The following is a 25,642-nucleotide window of genomic DNA, read 5'->3' as shown; positions in this document are numbered from 1 at the left end:
GGCAGGGAGAGAGAGAGAGAGAGAGGGAGAGAGAGGGAGAATCCCAGGCAGGCTCCAAGCTGCCAGCACAGAGCCTGATGTGGGGCTTGAACTCCCGAACTTTGAGATCATGACCTGAGCCGAAACCAAGAATCCGATGCTTAACCGACTGAACCACCCAGGCACCCCACCGTTGTCTTATTTTAAGAAATTGCTAGAGTCGCCCCAGCCTTCAGCAACCACCACCCTGACCAGTCAGTTGCCATCAGCATTGAGGCAACACCCTCCACCAGCAAAAAGATTGTGACTCACTGAAAGCTCAGGTGATGGTTAGCATTTTTTAGCACGATTGTTGTTGTTGTTGTTTTTTAAGTTTTTTAAAATTTATTTTGAGAGAGAGAGAGCACCAGTAGGGGAGGGACAGACAGAGAAAAAGAGACCCAGAGAGAATCCAAACAGGCTCTGCGCTGTCACCACAGAGCCCACAATGGACCGTGAGATCATGACCTGAGCCGACATCGAGAGTTGGATGCTGAACTGACTGAGTCATCCAGGCGCCCAAGCATTAAAGTATTTTTTAATTAAGACAGGTCTTTTTTTAGGCACAAGGTTACTACACACTAGACCGCAGTACAGTGTATACATAACCTTCATACGCACTTGAAAACCAAAACATTCATTTGATTCGCTTTTCTGTGCTGGTCTGGAAGGGAACCCACAGTACCTCCGAGGCAAGCCGGAGCTGGGACGGTTGACAGGTGTGCTGCCTCAGCTCAACTGTCTGGCACAACTTCTGTAAAATGGGGAAGGTCGTGGTGTTTTTTTGCCAGAGACCGCTCCTCAGCGGAATACGTGAACCGCTCCTGTGGCCCCCGGCCGTGTGGCTTCCGGCCACGTTGCCCCAGGGCTGTCCCAGTGGCACCATGGCAGGCTTGGTTCTTCCCACAGGCATCCCACAGCTCAGCTGTGTGCCCCCTCCATTCCCTGTCCCTGCTGACCCCAAATCGAGAAGCAGAGGGCCTGCCTGCGACACGGCAGGCTCATGTTGGGCAAAAGGGTTTGCACATAACGGCCTCCATTGTCAAGTTACTCGGGAATCGGGAAGCGCGCTCTCCACGTCGGAGTAAATACTTATCTGTGCATCCTGCAGTAGGTAACATCCTGCTCAGCACTTCTCCCTGTCACAAGCTTCTCGGGCAGGCTCCCAAACCTCTTTCACCTGCTGGCACACCTAGAAAAGAATATTTGTACACCTCTCTAGGATGGATGGATGAGGCAGCTCTGATGGGAAACCCCTGGCATCACCCACAATCCTCTTAGCCCTGCCTCCCACCCCAGGGCTCAGGACCTACTATCATGGCCAACTTTAGCCAAAGGTTCTCCAACTTGAGTGTCCTCAGAATCACCTGGCTTATCAAGGCGTGCCTGCGTGGCTCAGTCGGTTAAGCATCCCGCTCTTGGTCTCATGGCTTCTTGGGTTCGAGCCCCACGTCGGGCTCTATGCTGACAGCACGGAGCCTGCTTGGGATCTCTCTCTCCCTTCCCCTCTCTCTCTACCCCTCCTCCATTTGCGCTGTCTCTGTCTCTCTCAAAAATAAATAAATAAACTTAAAAAAACATAAAGTGCTGACTGCCAAGCCCAGAGGTTCTGATTCTGCAGGTCTCAGGTGGGGCCCAATAATACATATTCCTGATAAGTCCCCAGGAGATGTGACGCTGCGGGTCCGAGGACCACACTTTGAGAACAGCTTGGCAGCAGCTGCTGACTGGCTTTGCTTCCCCAGGCAGGCTGAGCACACACATGGCCTCTTCAGGAGTGTCTACTTGGACCGGGCACCCCTTCCCCCCAGAAGCTCTTCTTGGCTGCCCCAGACATGCTTCCTCTGGCCCGACTGGAAACATGAGCTGGCTCTTGTTGTCACTGTCCGGATGGGAGGCTTTTGTGTGGCCCCAGTGAAGAGGAACAAGGTAGGGATCTGGTTTCGCAGACCCTCGGACAGTTCTGAGCCCAGCAGGTGCGTCTGGATGTCGGTGGAGAAGGAACGCAGGTGGCTCGGCTGGCCCATCTCCAGCCTGCGGGGACCACAGCCATCAGGCATCTGCTTTGGTGGAGAAACAAAGTTCCGCCCACACGGAGCCCCAGGGAGGGCCAGGCTGACTCCTGGAGGGTGTCAGATGTCCCTCCTCCCTGTCAATCCTGTGTCTTTGTCCCCTCCCCTTTCCTTCCGACAGACAGCTTCAGGAAACAGGGTGGGTTACAGGTGGGAGCAGGGGAAAGGGGGCTAGAAGAGTCTGCTTCTAGGAAAGCAGTTTCCTCCCTGGTGAAGACAGCACTGATACCCCATCCCCACAGCCCCTGACTGCCATAGAGTGAGGAAAGCAAGTCACGCCCTTACCTGGTTTGGAGAAAAGGCAGCGAAGGAGAGCCCAGAAACTGGGCAGGAAACCAGGAAACCCACCGCTTCCAACAGGGAAAACTCCCCGGCTTCGAGTGAAGGCTTCTTTCTTCCGGGGGAATAGCCTGGGGAGGACAGACGTGGGGAATTTAACAGGGACAAAGTGTGAGAGGGAGTGTGTGCCTCGTGCTGTGGTACATTAGTGAGGATGGCCTCTGTGGGCAGAGGTGAGGTAAGTGGGAGCGGGGGAGGGAAGGCTGCCGTCAGAGAGGGTGCTGGAGCTGAGTCTCACAGGAGCAGCCCCCTGTGCCCCTATGTTTCTGTCTTTTCCCACAGAGCCAGAAGCAAAAGCCCGAAATGCGGTGAAAACCTGCTCTTTCCCATTCCTCCTTCAGATCTCAAGTTTCCTCCTGCACAGTCTGGACTGACTTTCCAAAAGGACACATGGCTGATATGTTTTGCATGTTCCTGTCACCTTAGAGCACCCTCACGGACAGGTGAGCTCTTCAGAAAGGGGAAGGATTCTCCCAAAATTGAGGGGCTTGTAGGAAGTCTGTCCTGCACAGCAGACCAGATCCCATGACAACTTGTGTCCGAAACTCAAGTGTAGTTTTCACAACAGTAATCAGGGATGCCTTTGATTAAAAACCAAAAGGAAACACCCCACAGACTGTTCAAGCCCACTCCCAGAAACAGATTCCTCAGACCTGGGATCGTGCTGTGGGAGTTTTTGAGCATCTGACATGTTCCTGAAGCAATTGGGCAGTGGCCACCCTTTGCCTTTGGATGCTCTTACCACCTATTTGGGGGACTACCTGGGCTGTCGATGCATGGGGAGATTCCTCCTGAAACAGTGCTTTGGGGGCTTGGAAGATCTAGCCACATCTCTGGGTTAGGAAGGAGCCCCCAGATAAGAAATCGAAGCATCATCCAGAGCCGGGAGACTGCTCACTGGTGGCCTCTGCAGAAGGGTCCGTGGGCAACATCACCGATCCATTAGCAAGCAATGCTGGCCAGTGTCCCAAGTAAAAGGTTAGAGTCCTACTTTAGGAGAGGATACTAATATGTTCCATCTGTTGAGAACAGTTCCCAAAGGGGTTCATCTATATGCTCTCATCTGACCCCGTGAGGGAGGCCCGCTTTGGTTCCTATAACCACAGCGGCACCAAAAGGTGGCTGGGAGGGGCTTCAGCGATGCTGAATTCCCCAGTTCACCCCCCACAAGCCTGTGGTCTAAGTAAAATGGTGTATGTGTGCTTGTGAACAATTTCCCATCACCTCCGCCTCCTTCCTTAGGGCCCACTAAGTGCCTCCTATAAAAAAAATTCTGGAGCCTCACCAATTACAGCCATTTTGCAGAAGAGTAAACTCAGACTCAGCCTTGCCAAAAGTTGCATAGCTAGGAAAGAATGGAGTCAGGGCCTCCCTCCTCACTCACTTGGGCCTCGTTCTTCAGGTGGGAGCAGGGGAAAGGGGGCTAGAAGGTGGCCCAGAGAAGGCCTCTCTCCTAGCCTGTGCTGCCTCCTTTCGAAAAGGAAGGTCAGAACCCCTAAGCCGGTCGTGGCTGGCAGCCTCTGGCAAGGGACTTCTGCCTCTCAGCACCTATGACACAGTTGTCTGGATTGTTCCACGGAGACCCTCAACAAAGAAGGCCTCCCATACCCAACCTGACTGGGGTAGCCACCCCCCCCCCACCCCCCGCCCCGCACCGTTCCCTCGGGGAAGCTCCCTTTCTAAGACAACTCTACCCTCTGGGCCCCAACAGCGAGGATGTGTGTCAGTGACAGAAGTTAGGGAAGGCATTCCTGGCATTTAGAGGTGGACAATCGGGGCTTCTAATGATGATGAGGACAGTAAAAGCCACACTGGTGGTTTGGGGGTGTTTGGAATCTTTCGGCAAGGTCAAAAGTCCAACGAACTAACCCACATACACCTGAGCCAGAGAAGCAGAGACAATTTGAGTTCATCTATGTTAGGTTCTTTCATAATAACTGTATATTGAATAAAGTTTAATAGGTCAATCCCAGGGCGCCAGGGTGGCTCAGTCGGTTAAGCATCTGACTCCTGATTTTGGTTCAGGTCGCGATCTCACGGTTCCTGAGCTGGAGCCCCGCGTCTGGCTCTGTGCTGACAACACGGAGCCTGCTTGGGATTCTCTCTCTTCTCTCTCTGCCCCTCCCCACTTGCTCTCTCTCTCAAAATAAATAAATAAACTTAAAAAAAAAAAACCCACATAAATCTTATCATGCCTTTCTAGTGTTGACTTTAGCGACACTTATGAAGTTTCAGGTCTGCAGCAGAATATTGATCTTAAAAAAGCTACCTTGGGTTTGGGTGACCTGTACCGTGAGGTAAGGCTGTGCCTTACCTGGTGGACTCAAGAGAAGAGCAGACCTTCTGGGAACCACCATCCAGGCTCAGCTCAGGACTCACCTACACTTGAGGCTTGTGGGGGCCAAGCTGCTCTGGGGACCCCCTCTGTCCCTCCTCTGGTTAAATGGAGCAGTGAACTTGCCCCCTCCCCTCCCCTCCCCTCCACTGCCCTCCCCTCCCCCTCTCAGGCTCTGCTCTGTATCCTTGGTTGGAGAGCCCTGAGGGCAGAGATGGGCACCTTCTGGACCCTAGCCTTGCTCTAGGATGGAGAGGCTCTCCCTCCCACCTGGGGACACAGGCCAGTGTCCAGGTTTCTAAGTTGGCTGGAGCTTTCTCCCTTGTCAGAGATGCTACTGAGATACCAGTGAGGGGCCTGGGAGCACAGGGCAGGGCAGCTAAGCAAGGAGAGGCCCTATCGCTGTTGGAACCCACGGGTTTCTGGATGCATGAACTGCCTCGAGTGATAGCCAGCCTAGGGGGATTCTGTGGTGGGGGGTGAGCAGCAGAGAGTGGTGGACAGCAAACATAGGCTTTGGTGTTAGATCTTAGGGTAAATGTTTGCTTTACCTCTTACTGGCTGTGTGACTTTGGACAGGTTACTGAACTCTCTGAGCTGAGTTTTACTGTGTGAGCAGGGTGCCCTACAGACATTGGTTCCTGTACCCTTCCTCCTCCCCCAGAGTCTGCCTCCCCAGCAAGCTGGGCACATCCCCTGGGAGCCCCCCAGCTACCATGTCCTCCCATAAAAATGCAAAATCAGAGTCAGTCCCCAGAGTGCTGAGCCTCCTGCCAAGGGACAAGGGAGAGAGCAAGGGACGAGGGACAAGTGTCTGAGGCCAAGGGACAAGGGAGAGAGCAAGCGGGCTTTGCCTCTGGACATTTCCTCCTCATTAAGCTCAGATGTCACCCCCGTCCCTGCAGTTCCCCATCACACAGGCAGGAGAGGGCCGCATCCTGAGAGGTCTTCACATTTCCTCTTCTCCCTCTAGCCTCTCCCCACCCTCACCTCCAAGATCTGCAAGCCCCTGGCAGAGACAGGGAGTGCCACACCAGCAGAGCCCTGGGGCCACAGGGGCCTAGCTGGCAGGGTCCCAGTGGAGTCCTGGGCCCTGTTGGAGAAGAAGGACCTCTGCTTCTTCTGGTATCCCATGAGGATGATGGAGTCTGCCCCTGATGGGGTTATCAGTCTGATCACAGAAGCCTCTCTCCAGCCAGCTGTGCCAGGTTCCCATGGAATGTAAACGCAGGTGGGTTTGGCCTTCTAGCAAGAGTTTGGGACTGGCTCCGGGCTGGACTCTAGGCTAAATCTTAACAGCTGTCCATGAGGCTAGACTTGGGTGAGTCCCCTGCGATGGCTGTGGATTCCCCTGTGCTTTCCAAAACGTGCTTCCTAATCTAGGTATTAGCACAGCTGTGACCTCAGCATGAGCTTGTTCCAAGCTGGAGGCTGGGCTGTTGTTTGTTGTGCAGCCACTGGGTGGCAGTGTGAAGCACTTTCCTACCCGTAGCCTCTGGCCGCTCCATTCCTTGCAGGAGGTATTCTCACACTTGTGTGTGCACCAGAATCACGTAAAAGACGTGTTAGAACATTTTTGCCCTGCCTCTTACTAGCTGCATGACTTTGGGCGGGTTACCAATCTTTCTGAGCTGATTTTCTGATTCAGCAGGTCGAAGGTAGGGCTGAGAATTTGCATTCCTAACAAATTCCAAGGTGATAGGGCTGCTGCTGTTCAGGGGACAGTAGGAGGGGCTAAGAGCTCTCCCAGATCCCTGGGAGCCCAGTGGCCTGGGATCAGACGCTCTGATTTCAGGAAGCAGGCCACAGCTCTCCTCCCTGGAAGGTTCCTCTGCTGACACGGCTCTCCCCCCACTCCCCCCTCCCCCAACATCTTTTGTCACTGAATCCCTAGAGCACCTCTCCACCACAGCCCTCAGTGGCCAAACAATGAACCTCTCTCCAAAGACAGGAGTTCAATAGAGGGTAGGTGCCATTGGAGAGAGAACAGGAATTGGAGGAAAGTAACTGGAGAAGATCAGAGAGGAAGGAGAAGGAGGAGGGAGTCTGCACACACAGTGGTCCCAGACTCATCTCAGATGGGATAACCACCAGGGGTGCAGGGGGCCTGAGATCAGGAGGCAGACCTGGCTGGTGAAGAAGACCCCTGGAGGCCAGGCCCCAGAGGCTCCCTCACGCACTTCTTCCTGGCCCCTATTCCAGGCTCTTTGCAGCATGTGACTGATTTCTGGCCAGTGGAATGGGGGTAAGTGATCATTCCCCACCTGGCCTACAAAGGGCTTCCTTGTGGTCTCCAGTCTCTCAGTGCGTGTGCCACTTGGAGGTGAAAGCCCTGGGCTTCCTTGAGGGTGACGGAGCCCCTGACATGCCACGTGATTGCATGGAACGGGGCGCCCCGCACCCCCCCACGCCAGTAGACTTTCCATGACCAAAGCATCAACTCCTACTGAAGGAAGGCGCTGAGATTTCAGGATTTCCCTGTTACAACAGCTAGCATTCTCTTGACCAGTGTATCAGAGGCCCGCCCTGATGGGAAATGAGAAAGACAGCAGATGCCGCCACAGCATACAACCTTGCTGGTCTCTCCGTGAGCCTGATCAGAACAAGCACACACAACATCCCCTGCTCTAGGTCAGTAATAGTCACCACCTACTGAAGGTTATCAGGTGCCAGACACTGCTTTGTCTCCACTAACTCATTTACTCCTCACACCAATGTGAAAGGTAGTATTATAATTAATCCCTATTTTGAAGGTGCAGATGTGAGGTGGGCGACTGGGGAGCTGTTAGGTATGCTGTCCAGATCACATCGTGATAGCCTCTGGCAAGAGGCGGGGCCGCGATCCGAACCCAGGATGTCTGTCTATAGCCCACACACTCCAAACTATGCTATCTGCTCCCCCAAAGACTCAAGGCCCAGTCCCCAGCTGTAAGGAGCTTAAGCTGAATCGGAAAGACCTGAGGTATACTTGGGAGTGTGAATCTGGGGTTGGGGAGCAGAAGATTTCTGCCCCTAGGGTTGCTGGCTGTGATACTGTGATCTATAATAGGAAATATGTATCTGGTCTACGTCACTGTCACTGTTTCTGGCACAGGAGTCCTAAAACCCTTGGAATTTCCTGTGATAAGAGTGATAAAGTGTCTTTGGTTATGTTAATGAGAGACTTTTGGAAATTACCGAAGGATGGGGACTGGTTGCCAGGGGAACAGACTGCATGATTAGAAGGCTAGAACTTTTGGTTTCACCAGCCCCCCCCCCCCCCCAACACCTACCTCTGGGAAAGGAAGCGGGGTTTGAGGTTGAATCAGTAGCCAATGGCCAGTGATTTAATCAATCACACCTATGTAATGAAGCTCCATAAAACCCCAAAACCTGTCTGAGAGTTTCAGACACCGTGGAGATTCAGGGAGAGCATCGTCCTTGGAGAAGATGAGGAAGCTCCAAACCCCTCCCCCATACCTTCCCCCAGGCATCTCTTTCATTTGATTGTTCCTGAGTTATGTCCTTTTATAATAAATGGTAATCTAGTAACTAAAATGTTTCTCTGAGTTGTGAACCGCTGTAACAAATTAATCAAACCCAAGCAGGGCATCATGGGAACCTCTGATTTAGAGCCAGTTACTAACTGGTCAGAAGTACAGGGCATGACCTGGACCTACAACTGGTATCCAAAGTGGGGGTGGGAGGGGTAGTCTGTAGGACTGAGCCTTCAACCTCCAGGATCTGACCCTATCTCCAGGTAGGTACTATCAGAGCTGAGTTAAATTGTAGCACACCCCGCTGGTGTCTGAGATGCCTGGTGGTGTTGGTCACCACTGCCCCCACCCCCGCCACCCCCCACCCCCCCGCCACATGTTGGAATTGGGAGCCAGAACTGAGTTGCTAAACGCAGAGGCTGATGACCCCACAGTTGAAGAGGAAGGAGGAAAGGAAGATGAGAATAACGCAACAAGGACAGATCCCCAGTAACCTTAGTTACTCAGTTCAATGACGTAATGAGTCAGTTTGGGGAACTCTGTGTGAAACACCCGATTCCCAAACTTCCCTTCCCTTCTGGCTCTCTGCATCATCCTGCACCCTGCTTTTTAGCTTTGTGGTTTCAGATCCGTCCCAAGAGTTGAACACAGGAAAGGGTCTATTCGCTGTTGTATCTCCAGCACCTAGAACGGAGCCAGGCACATAGTAGGGGCTAGAACCTGGCAGCAAGAGCCTCTCCACTTGGGAGTCTCAAATCATGGAATCTTATGGGCAGGGGAACTCTTAAGAGACAAAGCCTTGCTTCTCCTGAGGACTGCCACAGGAGAATCATTTTCTCTGTCCTTTCCTTAAAGACTTAATGAATGGCAAGGCTGAATGAGACCTTTAGAGACCGTCTAGCCCTGAGGGTCTCAAACTTGGCTGTGTGCAGTATTCCAGGCTGTGGAATACTGATACCTGGACCCATTCCCAAAGATTCCGATTTCACTGGTCTGGGCTGCAGCACCCCCCAGGTGGTTCTCATGTGCAGGGGAGGTTTAGAACTAGGGATCCAGTCCAGCCCCTCATTTTATAAACCAAGCCTCAGAAAGGTGGGGGTTGGGGGGGGGTATGCTTAGGATTACCCAGCCAGTTCTCAGCAGAGCTGAGCCCCAAATCCAATGACTGCTGTTCTCTACTCCAAACGCATTGCCATCGTCTTTACCAAAAATTCATTTAGGACCTCCTGGCTCTTGTGGTGGAACGCTCCTCCCAAGGTCACACCTGTGAAACCCTTGTTCTGGCCAGAGTGGATTTAGATTGGATCCAGAGTTTCAGTGTAGCTCCAAACACAGCTTCACTCTTATCCTCCTTCCCGGCTCTGTGCTGTCCTTCTTTTACAACCACACCCCAGGCTTCCTGGGGAGTCTCCAGCACACCTCCCCTAGACCGCCTCTAATTCCCCTCCCCTTGCCTGGCCAGTTCATTTCTGCTCTTTCTTCCTCCACCTCCACTGTCTTGAACCCACTCATTCTTTTGCTGGCCAAGGCCCTCCCCAGAGCATCCACCCCTACTGAGCTGCTCCCCAGGAAGACCTGAAAGGAAGTGAGTTCTGACTCCTTCTTTTGTATCCTTCTCATTGGAGACTCCCCCCAGCTCTGCAAAGGGAGGCTGCCTTCCCTCCTCCCCAGGATCTGGCTCACAGGCAAATAACTATCTTGAGTCACAGCCTTGGAACACACATAATCTGCTCTCATTTATTTAAAAAAACAAACCGAAACAAACAAAAAACCCAAACACCAGTAGCCAACAAAAAAAAACCCACAAAAAAACATTGATAAAGGCTTTGGTGGAAGATGATCCAGAGTAGACAAACAGTTCCTTAATCAGTGGGGCAGTAAATAAACCCCTTTCTTGGTGTGTGTGTGTGTGTGTGGGGGGGGGGGGGGGGGGTCCTCCCGGAGAGTATTTTGGGCAGTCTGGAGAGTTTTTAACCCTCACTCTCCCCAACTAAAAATGGCCCTACTGGAATTTTTACAGGCGGCTATGAAGCCTGAGTAGAACTTTCAGAGCATTAGTACAAACGCTCTTACTAATTATGCCTCCAAACCGCTGGAGACCTGTTTGGGGAGGCTGTTTTGTTCCTGGCTTCCAGGCACGGAATCTCTGGTTCCTGTCCCTCCCAGCCATGCTCCTGGGCTCTCCAGAAGGCTCTCCAGAGGCCCTCTGCTGCCTTTCACAACTCAGCCAGTTCCATTTCAGGCACCTTACAGCCGCTGAAGCCACCAGACTCCTATCTGTAAGGAGCTCAAACACCTAACATTGAGGCACCTGACAATGTATGGAAAGCACTCAGCACTTCTCTGAGCCCCACGGAAGAATTCACGATTGGCCAGTTGCCTCCTCACGCACAATCTTATTTAATCCTTCCAGAGCTCCTGTGATGTAGGTGTTTTGGGGCCAATTTTCAGAAAAGGGAATGGGACCAGGGTCACATGGCTCAGCCGAGTCTACGTAGTGCTCTTTGCACTGACTATGCCTTAAAACATTTCTGGATCGTGGTGGTACTCACTTTCCTAAAAGCAGGGGGCTAAGAATCTGCACACGGGAGGGAATATTGCCAAAGGCAGAGAGTCATGGCCAAGTGAAGAGGGAGGAGGTGAAAAGTGTGTAGAAAAATCATCCAGTCCAGAGCGGGGCAAACTGGACATTGTATGCCAAATACAGCCCATAGCTATGTCTTAATTAGCCTGCACTCTGTTTCATGATGGAATGTGGGGGAAATTGTATTTCCTAAAGAAGATCCAGATTTCCAAGTCTGTCTTGAAAAACCGTAGATCTGAGGGGCACCTGGGTGGCTTAGTCGGTTGAGCATGCGACTTTGGCTCAGGTCATGATCTCACAGTTCATGAGTTCGAGCCCTTCATCGGGCTCTCTGCTGGCAGCACAGAGCCTGGAACCTGCTTCAGATTCTGGGTCTCCCTTTCTCTCTGTCCCTTCTCCGCTCACACTCTGTCCCTCTCTGTCTCTCTGTCTCTCAAATAAACATCTAAAAAATAGAACAAAGCACCTGTAGATCCGAGCACATCAGCCATTTAGCCAACAAGTTGTTGAAGCTGGCAGGCAGCTGGCCTCTCTAAAGGGCCTGCCCTCTTCAGTTTGTAACGGCCCCTCTCAGCCAGCTTCCCCTCTTTCTGTTCTCTGCCTGAGCTCTGTTGACATTTGAGTTTATGGCCCCTGATCTGTTTCTACCTACTTGCTTCTTACGAGAGAAGCAGGACCCTGAGAGGTGAAGGGACCCAAAGTCAAAGGCAAATGGGGTGACCTTAAGAAAACCACCTAGCTTCCCTATGCTGCAATTTCCTCATCTATAAAGTGAGAATAATACTGACAGTGCCTGTCTCAGGTCAGCTCCGGCTGCCATAATAAAACCCTACAGACCAGGGGACTTAAACCACAGACATCCATTTTCTCACAGTTCTGGAAACGGGAATAACCAAGGTGCCAGCAAATTCGGTTTCTGGTGAGAGTTCCCTTCCTGGTCTTATAGACTGCGGCCCTTTGCTGTGTCCCCTCATGGCCTTTCCTCAGTGTGAGTGCTGGGGGGGGGGGGTGGGGTGGGGCTGGGCAAACTCTGTGGTATCTCTCCTTATGAGGACACTAACCCTATCAGATCAGAGGCCCCCACCCTTATGAGCTCATTTAACCTTAATTACTTCCTTAGAGGCCCCATCTCTGAATAAAGGCACATTGGAGGTAAGGGCTTTAGCCTATGAATTTAGGGTGACACAACCATTCAGTCCCTAACAATACCCACTTCCTAGGGGTGTTGGGTGAGGGTGGAATGAGCACATGCTTGAAAAGCACTCAGAGCAGCGTCTGGCACGTAGTACATTTTCAGTAAATATGAGCAGTCATATGACAATAACATCAAGAGGGTGGGCTTCCTCTAGCTTTCCGTAGTGCTTCTTCTGCCAAAAGATATGTCACCGTGGGCACCCACTGTGCTCCCCAGACAGCTATCATCTTTCATAAGGCCAGGGAGAGTGTTACAATGAAGAAAGGAAGACGTGTTGGCACATTTCTAATGCTGACCCCTTTCCTCAAATGGGATACTCAGGAAGCACCCAGGGAGACGGTCAACGACAGACACCTCAGTGCTCTCTTCAGGGAAAGTCCACCCACCTCCCCACACAGCGCTGGGCTCACATTCTTTCTCCAGCACATCTGGCAAGACGTTAAGCCTCTGGATCCATGAATGCCTGGTTTTCCCATGTGTGTTGTCTTTGTTACATCTTACCTGTCCTTGCCTTTCACCTCCATGAGTGCGAAATTTCCTGGAAAGCACTGGGGCCTCTGCCTGGGTCCCAAAGACGGTCAGCAGTCATCTTCTGTTTGCCCCCAACCCACTTCCGCTCTGCTGTCTGCTCAGGAGGATGCCGTCGGCTCTTCTTTCTGCCTCCTGCTCTCACTGGGCTCCTTCAGGTCCAGGGTAACAGCTCCGGGTTCCTCATCATCCTTGATGGTTCCCCTCATCTTGTCAGTGCCTCGGTTGACAGGGCACTTCTTGAGACTTCCACCTGTGTCCTTCTTGCCCCTGATGGATACAGGAGGAAGCCGATCTGCACGTAGTTTTTCAGGGGACAGAACAGACATCTGAACCCAGAGAAACTGCTCAGTGGCCAGGCGTGATAGGTTATGCGCTCCACCTTTTCAGGGAGGATTGCCCAATTCCAGTTACCAAGAATATTCATAATATATATCTTGAGACATTCACTAAATACCAAGATGTGGCTATGTGCCTCACCCAGGATGTTACCAGCAGAGCTAAGATTAGCAGGTGGGGTGACCTTCATATCACATGGGTTCCTGGACCTTCAGAAGCTCCCTAGTGTAGCTCCTGTATGACCTTAATCATGTGCCTCCATATTCATCAGCTTTAGGTCTCATTTCTCAGCTGGGCAGACCTGGGTCAACGTGTTCCCATTTTCCTTTGGGACAGAAAGCCTCCCTCTCCTTCTCTCTCTCTCTCTCTGTCTCTGTCTCTCTCTCTATATATATGTATATTTAATGTTTACTTACTTTTGAGAGAGAGAAAGAATGCAAGTGGGGCAGACTGAGAGGGAGACACAGAATCCAAAGCAGGCTCCAGGCTCCAAGCTGTTAGCACTGGGCCCAACACGGGGCTTGAACTCATGAACTGTGAGATCATGATCTGCCTGAAGTTGGATGCTTAACTGACTGAGCCCCCCAGGCACCCCAGAAAGGCTATATTGTAAAACTTACTTCATTTTCATCTTCCTGAAGTACCCCAAAATCAAAAAGAGAGCTTTCTCATATAGCCCAACCATCCCACAGCATCGAGCAACTGCTCCTCTCTGTGTGGATCCCGGGAAAACCCCACAAAGGCCAAATCCAAGTATTTGCAAGAGAGCTGCTGCTACAGAGTGAATATTTGTGTCCCTCCAAAATTCATTCATGAAATCCTAGCCCCCAATGTGATGGTATTAGGAGGTGGGGCCTTTGGGAGCTGATGAGGTCATAAGGGTGGAGCCCTCAGCACCCTTATAGAAGAGGTCCCAGGGAGCAGCCTTTTGCTTTGACCACATGAGGACATGGCAAGAAGATGGTCATCGATGAGCCAGGAAGAGGGTCCTCACCAGCGCCTTGATGTTGTACTTCCCAACCTCTGGAACTGTGAGAAATGAATGTTTGTTGTTTAAAAGCAAAGAAGTCTATGGTATTTTTGTTAAGGGGTTGGCACAGAGCCTTCAAATACACTGTTCAGAAGGGGACAACAGGTTTCTTCTCTGAAAGCTGCCATTGTGAGAGAAGACAGTAATTTTACAGCAGATGATTCTCTTATTCTCTGGGTGAAAAGTAGCTGTAATCCAAGAAAGTCTTAAATTTCTGCTCCCTCTGGCCAAATGTCCTCAAAGGACCTTAGAACCGTAAACCTGGCCGGAAGGACCAATGTCCAGGGCTCCCGCTGCTACCAGTGGATTATTTAGGCCCCAGTGTGGTTCTTTCTCTGGTGGCTCCCCTGGTCTCATTCATTCTGTTTCTAATTCTCCTCCATGCTCCCTGCCCTCTGGCACCCCCTCTCCAGGGGACAAGTTAGAAAAATAAATAAGCCTGAAATTCAAAGGACGTCCCTTAGAATTTTGAAGCATCAGGACAGTTAAACTTTTTGGTCATCAGGACATCTACGAATTGTCTGTGATTACCATTTGAATCTATGTTCTTCCTGCTATTAAAAAAAAGAGAGAGAAAAGAAGAGAAGGAAAAAGAAAAGTAGCTGATCAAGTGAAGCAAAGTGTAATTCTCAGTTCTGACACTTACTAATTATATCATCTTGTGCAAGTTCCCCAACCTTTTAAAACTTCAGTTGTTTCCTTTGTAACATGGAAATAATTAACACCTATCTCACAGGCTTATTATAGTAGACATTTATTGTGTTTTCAAGGGTGTTCAGTCCCCCTCCTTCAAAAAATTTTTTAATTGGAAATGATTTCAAACTTAACAGAAAAGTGGCGAGTGTAATAGTGCAAAGAACGTCCATATACCCTCTACCCAGATTCATCTACTGTTAACATCTTGCCTTATTTCCTCTATCATTTTCTCTCTGCACACATGCAAGTGTGCAGTGGTTTTTTTCTGGACCACTTGAAAGTAAGTGGCCCTTCCCCCTCTATACCACAGTGTGTATTTCCTAAGAATAAGAATCAGGATAGTCCCTATTCATCACTGGAGTTTAGTTTATCAACTTTGTAAAGTTAATATAGATGTAATACTTTTATCTAATTGAACATCTATATTACTATTTCGTCACTTGATCCAATAATATCATTTACACTGTTTTTTTCCCTGCAGGTCAAGGTGCAGTTAAAAAAAAAAAAAGTTTATTCATTTATTTTGAGAAAGAGAAAGAGCAGGGGAAGGTCAGAGAGAGAGAGAGGAAGAGAGAGGATCCCAAGTAGGCTCCCGAATGTCAGCAAGCCCCTATGCGGGGCTTGATCTCACTATGACATCATGACCTGAGCCAAAACCAAGAGTCAGGCACTTAACCAACTGAGCCACCCAGGCGCCCCCTCAAGATGTAGTTTGGATCAGGTGTCACATTTGGTTGTCATGTCTCTTTGGTCTTCTTTAATATGGAACATTTCTACTGATTTTCTTTGTCATTTATTACATTGACAGTTTAAAATATATACAGTTTTAAAAACAGCACTTTCCTTATTTTGGATGGGTCCAACACTCTTTCATGATTAGATTCATCTTATGGATTTAGAAAGACTGAGCTCCCATCAATACCTCTAACTCCAATTCTCCCCCCAGGCTCCTTCCTTGTTTCTCCCCATTCCGTGTTTGCATGCTCCCTCTTCATAGTGAAAACACCAATATCAGGGCATTAACTCATTTGCTTAATCCTATCAGACATCTCAAATGGTTTCAGAATTGTGCAGCCTCTTTTGGGCACTCTGGTTACGTCTGGGGAATTTCCCACCATGTGAATCTTCTTTCTCTAAGATAAAATCTGGAAAACTCCCTAATTGTTTTTTGCAGGGAGGGCACAAACAGGTGATCTGAGTTCCACCAGTCAGATTCACTACATTCAATCAACATGAGATATTGATTGCCAACAAGACGGGGAGGACATAGGCTAAACACTAACATCCATTGTTGCACTAAACATCCATTTTGCTGGTGAGAGTGGGTGAATAGTCTGGATTTGAGGATTTTACCCTTTTTCCAAGAAAGATACAAATCCCTTCAGTTATGAAGCTCCCTTCAAGGTTGTGGCCAGTTGCAATCGTTTAGAAGCTCTTAGGGAAGAGAGTCAATGAGCAGAGCTACAGTCTGCTTGATTCAAGCTACTATAGCTGGTCCTAAGGCCGTAGTTGATATCATCATCTTCCTTCTCCATTACCTTTTCTAGACGTCCCTCACTCTTGCCCAACACTTCAGCTGGTTTATCTGGATTGGGTCATCTCCATTTGTGGGAGAAGGTCTTGAAGTTCTTAATGGAACTACCCTTATTGAATTGTAACTGCTATCACTGCAAAATTATTGCTTTACCAGGAGCTGTGAATCCCTTGGGTTCTCTGCAATCCAGGAGAAGCCATCCAAACCTCTCAGGGTAATTCGAATTACTATACTTTAACTCCTTTCTTTGCCTGTGGCCTGAAGTGGCCGGGGAGCAGTCACAGCTTCCAGATCAGTGGAACCTGCACCCTGGCAGAGCCTTCTCCCTGGAAACCAGAACCTCTCACATAACAGAGTCCAAAGTGTCAGGGACAAAGAGCACAAATCTCCTCAAGTGGGTCATTGGCTGCAATGGTGGAAGGTGCCACTTCTATCCTTCGGTTCCTGAATTCATTCTTTTTAGCTCTTAAGGATCAGTACCATATATTGGTCATTAGCTCAAAGCGTATTAGAACCTGGAGGGCTGTGCCATAACTCTGCAAAGTGTTGTACCTTGGCTTTGCCTTAACTGAGTTTCAATGGGCTTTTTCATTATATTATCAGGTCAGCTGTTTCTGGGTATGGGATCCATGGTAAGACCAGTAGGCCATGCTCATGAGCCCATTGTTGCCCCATCTTTCACCATCAGATGGGTCTGTTGTTCTGAGGAAATGTTGGATAAGGTAACATGTCAATGGAGAAGCTATCAGATGGTGATACCATCTGAAGCCCCGTGGGCAGGGAAGGCAAACCCATTTATGGTGTTTATATTGATTGGGGTAAAGTCAAGTCACTGCCTCCTCCAGGGTAGAAGGTCCATATAAATTTACCGGCCCCCAGCTGGCTATCTGAGGAATGCTGTGAGACAGAGCACCTGGTATCAGTCTTTGCAGTTGGCCAGCTGGGCTCACTCAGCAGTGGCAATAGCTTTGAGCCCGATTTGGCTTAGATTTGGAAATCAGGTGAGGGTCTATGATTCTTTGCTATGGTGCCCAGAGTAAGCCTTCTCCCCAGCATTTTCTCTGATTATACAAATCAAGCAATAGCCTAAGTGACAGCTCATCTATCCCCGCCCCCCCCCCCCCTTGGTAGGGTGGTTATCAATTTGGGATGGTCCTGGTGTATACCACTTGTCCCCATGTCATTACTACTAGTGTACCTTTTCACTCTCAAAAATAGCTCGACGTGGAAAATAAATCATATGCATACCCCTCCCTTAGGAACACCATAACCTATTAGCCAGCATTATGAGTCCATGTAGAGGAAGTGACCCTGAGCGCTCCTCTACCTTGCTGTCCGTTGTGGTACGTTCACCTTTTCCTTTATGATTAAGTGCTCCCACCTCACCTCTGCAATTCTGGGATTTTTGTCATCTTCACAAATAGTAGGCAGCCTAGTTACACAGCACCCTCCTCACTACCATCCACCTTGGACCACAAGGACAGCCACCACCAACTGCCTCCGTACCAGTGCATTCTTTATCGCCTTAGTGTGGGGAGTGTCTTCCGGTCTGGCCCAGGAACTAGTCAGGTGGTGGGTTCTGGAGCCGTACTGAATTAACCCTTCTAATATTCCCTCCTTCCTGACTCTTCTGATGCCTTCTTCAACACCACACAAGGAAGTCTGCTTTCTCTACTTTGCTTATTGTTGAGACCAGGCTTCAGAGATCCAGCCAAGCAAACATGGGGATTAGGACAAGCTCTAGGCATCCTTGCTAAAGCATGAAATGTGGAGTTCTTTTTTTTTTTTTTTTTTAACATTTACCTTTGAGAGACAGAGAGAGACACAGAGCACAAGCGGGGGAGGGGCAGAGAGAGAGGGAGACACAGAATCTGAAGCAGGCTCTAGCTTCAGGCTCTGAGCTATCAGTACAGAGCCCGACGTGGGGCTTGAACCCACGAACCGTGAGATCATGACCTGAGCCAAAGTCGGATGCTTAACTGACTGAGCCACCCAGACGCCCCTAAATGCTTAGTTTTGTATGAGTATCCCCAAATCGGTGAGTTCTCCTCATTGAGCTTCTCCCTCCCATCCCCAAATATAATATCTTCAAGATCCACACGTTTCCACAGTTCCTGCCAGTGCACATTAGCCAAGCCCTACAATATCTTTGGCAGGTATGATTTTCATCCCTGGAGCAGGGTTTCTTTTTTTTTTTTTTTTTCTTTTTCTTAAGTTTATTTATTTTTGAGAGAGATAGAGAGAGAGCGCACAGATGTGTGAGCTGGAGAGGGGCAGAGAAAGCAGGAGAGAGAGAGAGAGAGAGAGAGAGAGAGAGAGAGAGAATCCCAAGCATGCTATGTGCTGTCAGCGTGAGATCATGACCTGAGTCAAATCAAGAACTGGATGCTTAACCAACCGAGCCTCCCAGGTGCTCCTGGAACGGGGCTTCTTCTTTCCCCCGTGGGCTGTGCGACCACTTGACTCTGGATATTGGTGGAGGCAATAAGTGGTCTTGAGGCGAACATGCCATGGAGAGCCGCGGGGGCTGGGGGTGGGGTCTTCTTTGGGCAGGAGCATTCACAAGGGACTCGAAGGGTCAAGATACCCATCCACTGAGACATCTCCATTCCAGGATTCTGGGTCCCCCTCTTTCCCTATCAGGGCTCTGACTTTGACGTGGAAGCCTGTGAAGGTCACGTATTAGTACCCTTTGCGGTTCTGCTATCATGTGATCAGGTCCTGGGCTTGATTGGAAGAGTCTATCCTGTGGTTGCAGGAAATAAGACTCTCTCTTAAAGCTGCCATGGAGGCTCTCTGGCTTTCAGAGCATTCCGTGAGTTGGTAATTAACTGCTCTGAGCCTGTCATTTTCTGTTTCCAAGGTCTCTCACACCTTATAATTATCATTGTTTCCAAACTGATTGAGGGCCACAGCTACTTGATCTCCTCATGCTTGCTCTCCATCCAATTGACCACAGTTAAACACAAGTGAGAGCTGTGGAGCTCTTGCATATCGGAGCTATTACCTTCCTTCTCAGCATCAGCAAAGGATTCTAGTGATTTCAGACGGGTAGGCAATTCAACCCCGAAATCCATCCCAAGCATGTGCTTTCTAGAACCACTTGTGGAACCCATTGTTTTAGCTCAGTTTCCCTAGAAAGCAGAACCTAGAAGCAAAGGTAAATCTGACTGAGAAGGCAGCAAGAGCGAGCCAAAAGGGAAATGGAGTAGGAAAGGATGAAACGCAACACAAGGTGGTTTGTTATCCTGCAGGTAATTGCTTCATGACCAGCTGCAGAGAGCCTCGGAAGCTTATTCAATAGGTATGTCTGCTCAATCGCGCGGGACGGACAGCTCCAGACAGGCTATGTTGGAAAATCATGACTCGGAACAGTCCATAGAAGGGAGGAAGGAAAGAGAACTTACCTGCCCGGCTCCCTCCCATCTCCGCTTTCTCATTAATCAAAAGGCTCCCCGCAGGGAATTAATTCCTTAGGATGCATCGATCCTCTTTGATGGCTGCTTAGAAGCCACATCCTGCAGTGTGGCATTTCATCTGAGTCTCGAAGCAGTGGAAGAGTCGGAGACTGCACGTGTGGCTGGCCAGCCCGGCTGTGCGGCAGCAGCCAAGAGGGACTTGCCTGGGGCAAGTGACTAGCCAGGTCCAGGTGGCTGGACTGCACAAGTCTATAGCTGTGGAGGTAGCTGTAGAGCCAGGAGACAGGCAAGGTCTAGCTAACGTGAGGAGGCATATAAGGTGTGTTTGATATGTCCCTTAATAGGCTGTTGACAATGTCAACAAGTGGTGGAGCCAGAAACATGATCTGTCAGGTAGGATTCTGTCTTCAGTGTCTTTGAGACCCCAGCAGCTGGCACTGGGAAAATGAGATACTCTTTGACCCGTTTTTCTGGTTCCAAACCTTCCGCTACACAGCCCTGCTATTCTGGTCATTATGTCAACAAATAGACGAGTAGGTCAACCTCATACTCTCGGAGGTTGAGCAAATAGTCGCCACGTGTCCCTGTTCAAATCACAAGTTGGCTCTGTCCCACTGCGTGTACATATGTAAGGCTATGTCACTCTTACTAACTGCTCGAACTTTCAAAACCCAGCATCTCTCTGGCCTGAGTTCAGAGTTACGTAACCTGAAATACACAAGGACATGAAGCATAGAGGTGGCTGGTCCACACAATAAGCACGATTCTCTAATGCTAAAGAATTCTCAACAAAAGGGCCCTCTGCCTCTCAGTCCTGCACTTGGACAGCACAGTTCACTGCAGAAGCCTTCTTACCACCATTTAGGGAAAGCAGCCAAATCTCATAGCTCTCTTTATACACCGTGTCATGTGGGTCCCTACTGCACCCCACCCCCAGGGAAGAAGAGAACAGACATTTGGAATATTGGAGATGAACAACAAAGGCTTTCCCCCCAGCTGTCAAGGAGTTCTGGGGTGCTGGGGGCAGGAACATGAACTGATAACCCTCTCTGGTCCATAGGATTTGATTCAGGTAAAGCAGGATCCAGGCCCTGGTTTAACAGGGTGATTGTACTTGTTTGGACTTGGCCTGAGTGGGACACCGGGAACTGATGCCAAGGAAGGTGAAACTTGCCAGATATTCTTCGATGTTCGCCAGCTGGTCTGATCACTTGAGCTTTGAGAGCTCAGTTTTCTCCTGAGGGATTGTGAGGTCAAATTTTCACCCTGTGCATACAGGTCTGCATCCTGAAATCCTCACCCCCCTGGATTTGAAACTCAGAGGAAGTAAGGAGAGAGCGATGGATTTGAGAGATGAGGGAGAAAAGAAGAGAGGAAGGATGTTCAAGATGAGAAAACGTCACTCACAGAGGCATGCTTTCTTTTAATCAAGAAATGAAACCTGAGGCAATTATGTGGTGAGAAGATAAGCTTCTTCCAGTTTCCTGATTTTTTTTCAGGAGTGCTATTTCACTTGCATTATTTAGATAATTTCCTGAATTGGCCCATTTCTTGTTGTCCAGATGGACCTAAACTATTATTCTCATTGTCTAGAACCCAGGTCTCCTCCCCCTAGGCCCTGGCTGTCCACGGTACCCCAGGGCCTCTGCCCACGATGCCTCCACCATCAGTGGCTCTTTGACAACCGAATTCTTTAATTTTTTTTAACGTTTATTTATTTCTGAGACAGACAGAGACAGAGCATGAGTGGGGGGAGACACAGAATGTGTCAGACAGAGAGAGAGGGAGACACAGAATGTGAAGCAGGCTCCAGGCTCTGAGCTGTCAGCACAGAGCCCGATGCGGGGCTCCAACTCACAAACCGTGAGATCATGACCTGAGCCAAAGTCAGTCATTCAACCGACTGAGCCACCCAGGCACCCCAACAACAGAATTCTTAATTCCAGGTTAACTTAGAAATCACTATCACAACTGCCTACACTCTCAAAGCTTCCATGGAGTTTAAAGAGAAAGCATATTTGGCTAGGTTCCTAAGTGTCCCCAAAAGAAAAAGTCAGAGAATCACAGAACTTCAGAGCCAGCACAGACCTTACAGAGGGAGATCTGTTCTCTTTTTGGAAAGAGAAGTTAAGGCCCAGAACAAGCAAGTAGCTTGTCCTGGGTCACACAGCTTAGCCAAGTGACAAACCTGGACTTAGAGCCAGTCCCCAGGTCAGCAGTCTGCTGCTCTTCCCATCTCAGTTTGCTTTTCTTTTTCTTAAGAAAAAAAAAAAAAAAAAAAAAAAAAAAGAAGATGCCTTTAAGGCAAAAGTGTTTCTAGGAGAGTGTGGAAAGTCTCCCACTCCCCCATCCCTCTCTCTGACCCCTTCTCTAACTCAGTAGCTATGACAGAATAGTTGGGGTCTGACTGACCTCCTGGGTTTAACTGTCACATATCAGCTTGGGCTTAGAAGGGATTTATTAATCATGACTGATGTCAGAGGGTACATGTTGTGCCCCGTTATTGATTTTGGAAAATTTGATTAATGTGAGATTAAAAAAAAAAAAAAAAGATTTAATTTTGTGCTTCGTGTGACAGCCCAGCCTAAACCATCTGTCACTCCCTGCTAGGGGCAGGTGACTGTGTGCAGCCTTCCTCAGGGAACGAAGTTCTAAGGACAAGCCCTCCTCTACCTCGGGGTCACTTCTTAGGTGGCTTTGTTTCTCCCCTGCTTCCCATAGGTGCGAACTCTCGCAGTGCGACGACCCCTGGGGAAACTTGGTCTTAAGTCCCAAGGGTAACCGCCGCAGCCCCGCGGGGCTCCCAGGACAAGACAGCGATCGGATTTCTCGTGGTGGCCCAGCTCCCCCTGTTCCTCTCCCCTCCTGCCCGGGAACCCCCGGAGCCAATCAGAGCGTCGCGGAGCTCCCGGTTGTAGAGTCCCGAGCCCGGGACCCGCCCCTCTTTGTTGCGGTGGCCAATGGACGCGTTCGGAACATCGGCGGCTGCCCGGGTGACTCGGTTATATGTCACAGAATAACATTCGAGAATGGGACATGGAATGAGGCGACGGCCGCAGCAGCCCCAGCAGCCCCAGGCCCAGGCCCAGCAGCCGCAGCCGCCGCAGCAGCCCCCGCCGTCCCCGCCGCCCGGAGAGGCTCCCCGGCCATGAGGCCGGCCGGCCCGAGGTAGGGTCCCGGGGCTGCGGCGCGCCTGCCTCGCGCCCCGCCCGCAGCCAGTCCCCCGGGGTGCCTGGCGCTGGAACTCGGGGAGAGGGGCGGGTGGGGCCACTTGCACGGGTCCCTGGGACTGCAGCCGCCTTTCGCCCACCGGCCCCGGGAGGGCCCGGGCGGGCCTCCGGGCGGAAACGGGACCGCCTTTGCCAGCCGAGGCTGCTGCTGCGCCCTCGCGGCAGCCCGGGCGCTCACGTGCCGGCACGTTCTGGGCTCGGCTGGCGCTCGGCCACATCTGGCACCAAGGAATGCGTGGAGCCTTGTGGGGACCTCCCGTTCCTTCACGCAGCACGAGCTGTCTTTCTTCTCCCTAGCGTCCACTCCGCACCCTCCGCGCTCCTTGTATCCCCCTCCCGGTGCCTGGGGGTGTGTGTGAAGCTTTGGGACAAAATTCGAGTCGCCTTCCTCGGGAATTGCAGGGCTGGAAGCTCGTGTTCAATTCCTGGAGGGGGTCTGTCGGCGCACGGGGGGAGCGGGGAGTGACGCGGGGACACTCCAAGGCCCCACTGCCGTTGGACACAGCCCCTCCTCGGTTCCTCTGGTGTCCACTTACCCGTGGTGTGTGCTGTGTCTCCACTGATTTCAGGCTCGGCCCGTAAGCGGAGCTCCAGCCGCCGCTCCCGGTTCGCGCGTCCTGCGGCAGCCAGAAGCAATGGAGAAGGCCGTCCCGGCGGGGCGCTGATCCCCGCGCTGCGCCCGCGCGCGCACACGCCTCCCGCCGCCGCCGCCCCCTTTTCCCCCGCGCACCCCCGCCCCGCCCTGGCCCCACCATGACCGGCTCCGCGGCCGACACTCACCGCTGCCCCCACCCCAAAGGCGCCAAAGGCACCCGGTCCCGGAGCAGCCACGCGCGGCCCGTGAGCCTCGCCACCAGCGGGGGCTCGGAGGAGGAGGACAAAGACGGCGGGGTGCTGTTTCACGTTAACAAGAGCGGCTTCCCCATCGACAGCCACACCTGGGAGCGCATGTGGATGCACGTGGCCAAGGTGCACCCCAAGGGGGGAGAAATGGTGGGCGCCATCAGGAACGCCACGTTCTTGGCAAAGGTCAGAAGCTTCGATGGACGCGAGGGGGTGGGCAAGGAGGGGAGCACTTCAGTCTGTACAAAGCAAGCGGAGGCCGTGTCCATTTTCCCGGTCCTGCTAGCGACTCCCTTCCGCTCCCTAGTCTTCCGGCCAGCCCCTGCCCCTTGGCTTCATTGAGATGTTTGTCTTAGAAATGGGGGAGGGAGAGGTAGAGGGCTTGCTGCTCTGGGACTGTGAGGTCTGGTTGTGCCAAGGTTTCTTTAATCTCCAGCCAAACTTTGTTGACTCGCCCCCATGTACATCCTCCTGCAAAAGCTGTGGCCGCCAGGTAACAGCAGCACTGCCAAGAAGGCACAAGCCCCCTAGTGATCCCACTCTACTTTTCCTCTTTGGAAACTGTAGGTCCTCCCCTGTCTCTCCCTAGCAAATGATTTATTAGGCTGTGAATGAATTTTGCAACCAACCAGACTTCTCAGCTTGAATCATTTCTAGACTTCTTGCCAATTTTTTTTTTTTTTTCATGACAGTGACTTTCACCTCTGAAGCTTACAAAGCAGTGAAGTATCTCTTTTCCCAGCTTATCTGAGGTCCCAGAAAAAAAGAAGAGTTTTGGCCATGGCCAAAGGGACTTTCCAGGACACGTGATGCATTAGTCCTACTGGATAGAGAAAGAGGCTCAGGAGTGAAACTCATTCTATCTTGGAGAGAGGCCAGTGAGCCCATCGAGTTTGGTGGCCAAGGCTATCGTAACTTAAGAGGGAGGGAGAGACATGTGCCATGGTCACTATCTAAGACATCAAAATGCAAACTGGGGAGAAATACTGCACAGCCTGGGGGTTAGAGCATGGCAGATGGTTTCCCTTGCCCCCTGGGGACACTGGTGTGGCTGAGAAGATTCCTGGGCTGGTCTAGGAATGCCAGACCTGAGACCTGAAAGGCCATCTGGCTGAGGCCCCAACCTGGAGCATCTGGTGATCTGAGCATCTGAGCCCTGCAGGCCGGAAAGCTGTGTGTGCCCTTGGGGGAAGTGACAGAGCCCTTAAGCTTCCTGCTGCAGTCAGTTAGTGTTTTATTACCAGTAGGTCAAGGAGATCTTCATTATGCCCAACGAGAATCTTTCCTGCTTCAGTGTTAGCTGTAATTACCCTTGCTGAGCTCTCCTTGAGCACAAGAACAAGATTGGTCTTGGCTGGCAGTTCTGACTTCAGATTTTGCCCTTACTTGAGCGAGCCTTGCTTTACTTATGGAGGAGCTGGGAGCCCTTTAAACCTGGAAGAGAGGTGGCCACAGGGGACAGAGGCCTGTTCCTGCTGTCCCATGCTGCCGTTCTAATTCAGCCTCCTTATCACCAGCCCTGCTTCTAACTGTGGCTTCATCGTCCCTCCTGGTCTTGTGTGTGGGGACCCCTTTTCTCTATGGGAATCAGCAACGTTTGTTTTGGTGGAGACCAGGCTCCCCTCTTTCTTCTTTTGCAAGATGTCCTGGGGCTGGGGGGACTCATCACCTTACAGAGCTGTCCCAGCCTGGCCAGATTTGGGTTTTGGTGGCTGGGAAACTCTTAGGTGGAACAGAAATTCGCCTTCTTCACCCTCACACCTCATCACCACTGATTCTTGTTTTGCCCTTTGAGTCAGGGTAACCCATGTCGACTTCCTTTGCGATGATGTTACGACATGGCGTTCCTGGAGTAAGGAAGGGACTTGGGGTAAAAATGAAGGCACTGAATTCTAGTCCTGGTTGTGTTACCTCTGGTTTTTGGCCTCGGTCACTCGTTGAGAATCTCTGGCCTTAGTTTTCTCATCTATGAAATGGGAGTAGACCAGATTTGATGTGAACTTC

General features: G+C 50.9%; 2 protein-coding genes across 7 annotated transcripts in view; one reads left to right on the top strand and one right to left on the bottom strand.

Annotated features, from left to right (window-relative positions):
• LOC132685801 (uncharacterized) lies at positions 1 to 23,550 on the bottom strand. Its single transcript, XM_078440644.2, has 4 exons — positions 23,526 to 23,550; positions 23,332 to 23,490; positions 2,376 to 2,500; positions 1 to 2,052 (listed from the first exon to the last, which is right to left on the bottom strand). Exons 1-4 carry the CDS (start codon positions 23,548 to 23,550, stop codon positions 1,588 to 1,590), a joined length of 774 nt encoding a protein of 257 aa, XP_078296770.2. The 3' UTR covers positions 1 to 1,587.
• Positions 22,513 to 25,642, top strand: part of VASH2 (vasohibin 2) — a 41,220-nt gene continuing 38,090 nt past the window's right edge. For 5 of the 6 annotated variants that reach the window (XM_060643856.2, XM_060643854.2, XM_060643855.2 and 2 more), the window contains exon 1: positions 23,482 to 23,824. In XM_060643856.2, the coding sequence (XP_060499839.1) occupies positions 23,549 to 23,824 (276 nt within the window). In that variant the 5' untranslated portion in view covers positions 23,482 to 23,548. Of the gene's footprint in view, positions 22,734 to 23,481; positions 23,825 to 25,642 lie in introns of those variants that run through there. The other variant, XM_060643857.3, reaches the window with a different exon arrangement.

Source organism: Panthera onca, chromosome F1, assembly GCF_046562875.1.
Source record: "Panthera onca isolate mPanOnc1 chromosome F1, mPanOnc1 haplotype 2, whole genome shotgun sequence".
In the NCBI taxonomy this organism is placed as follows: domain Eukaryota; kingdom Metazoa; phylum Chordata; class Mammalia; order Carnivora; family Felidae; genus Panthera; species Panthera onca.
Note: the sequence above shows the minus strand (reverse complement) of the source record. Positions and strands in the feature narration are given on the sequence as shown.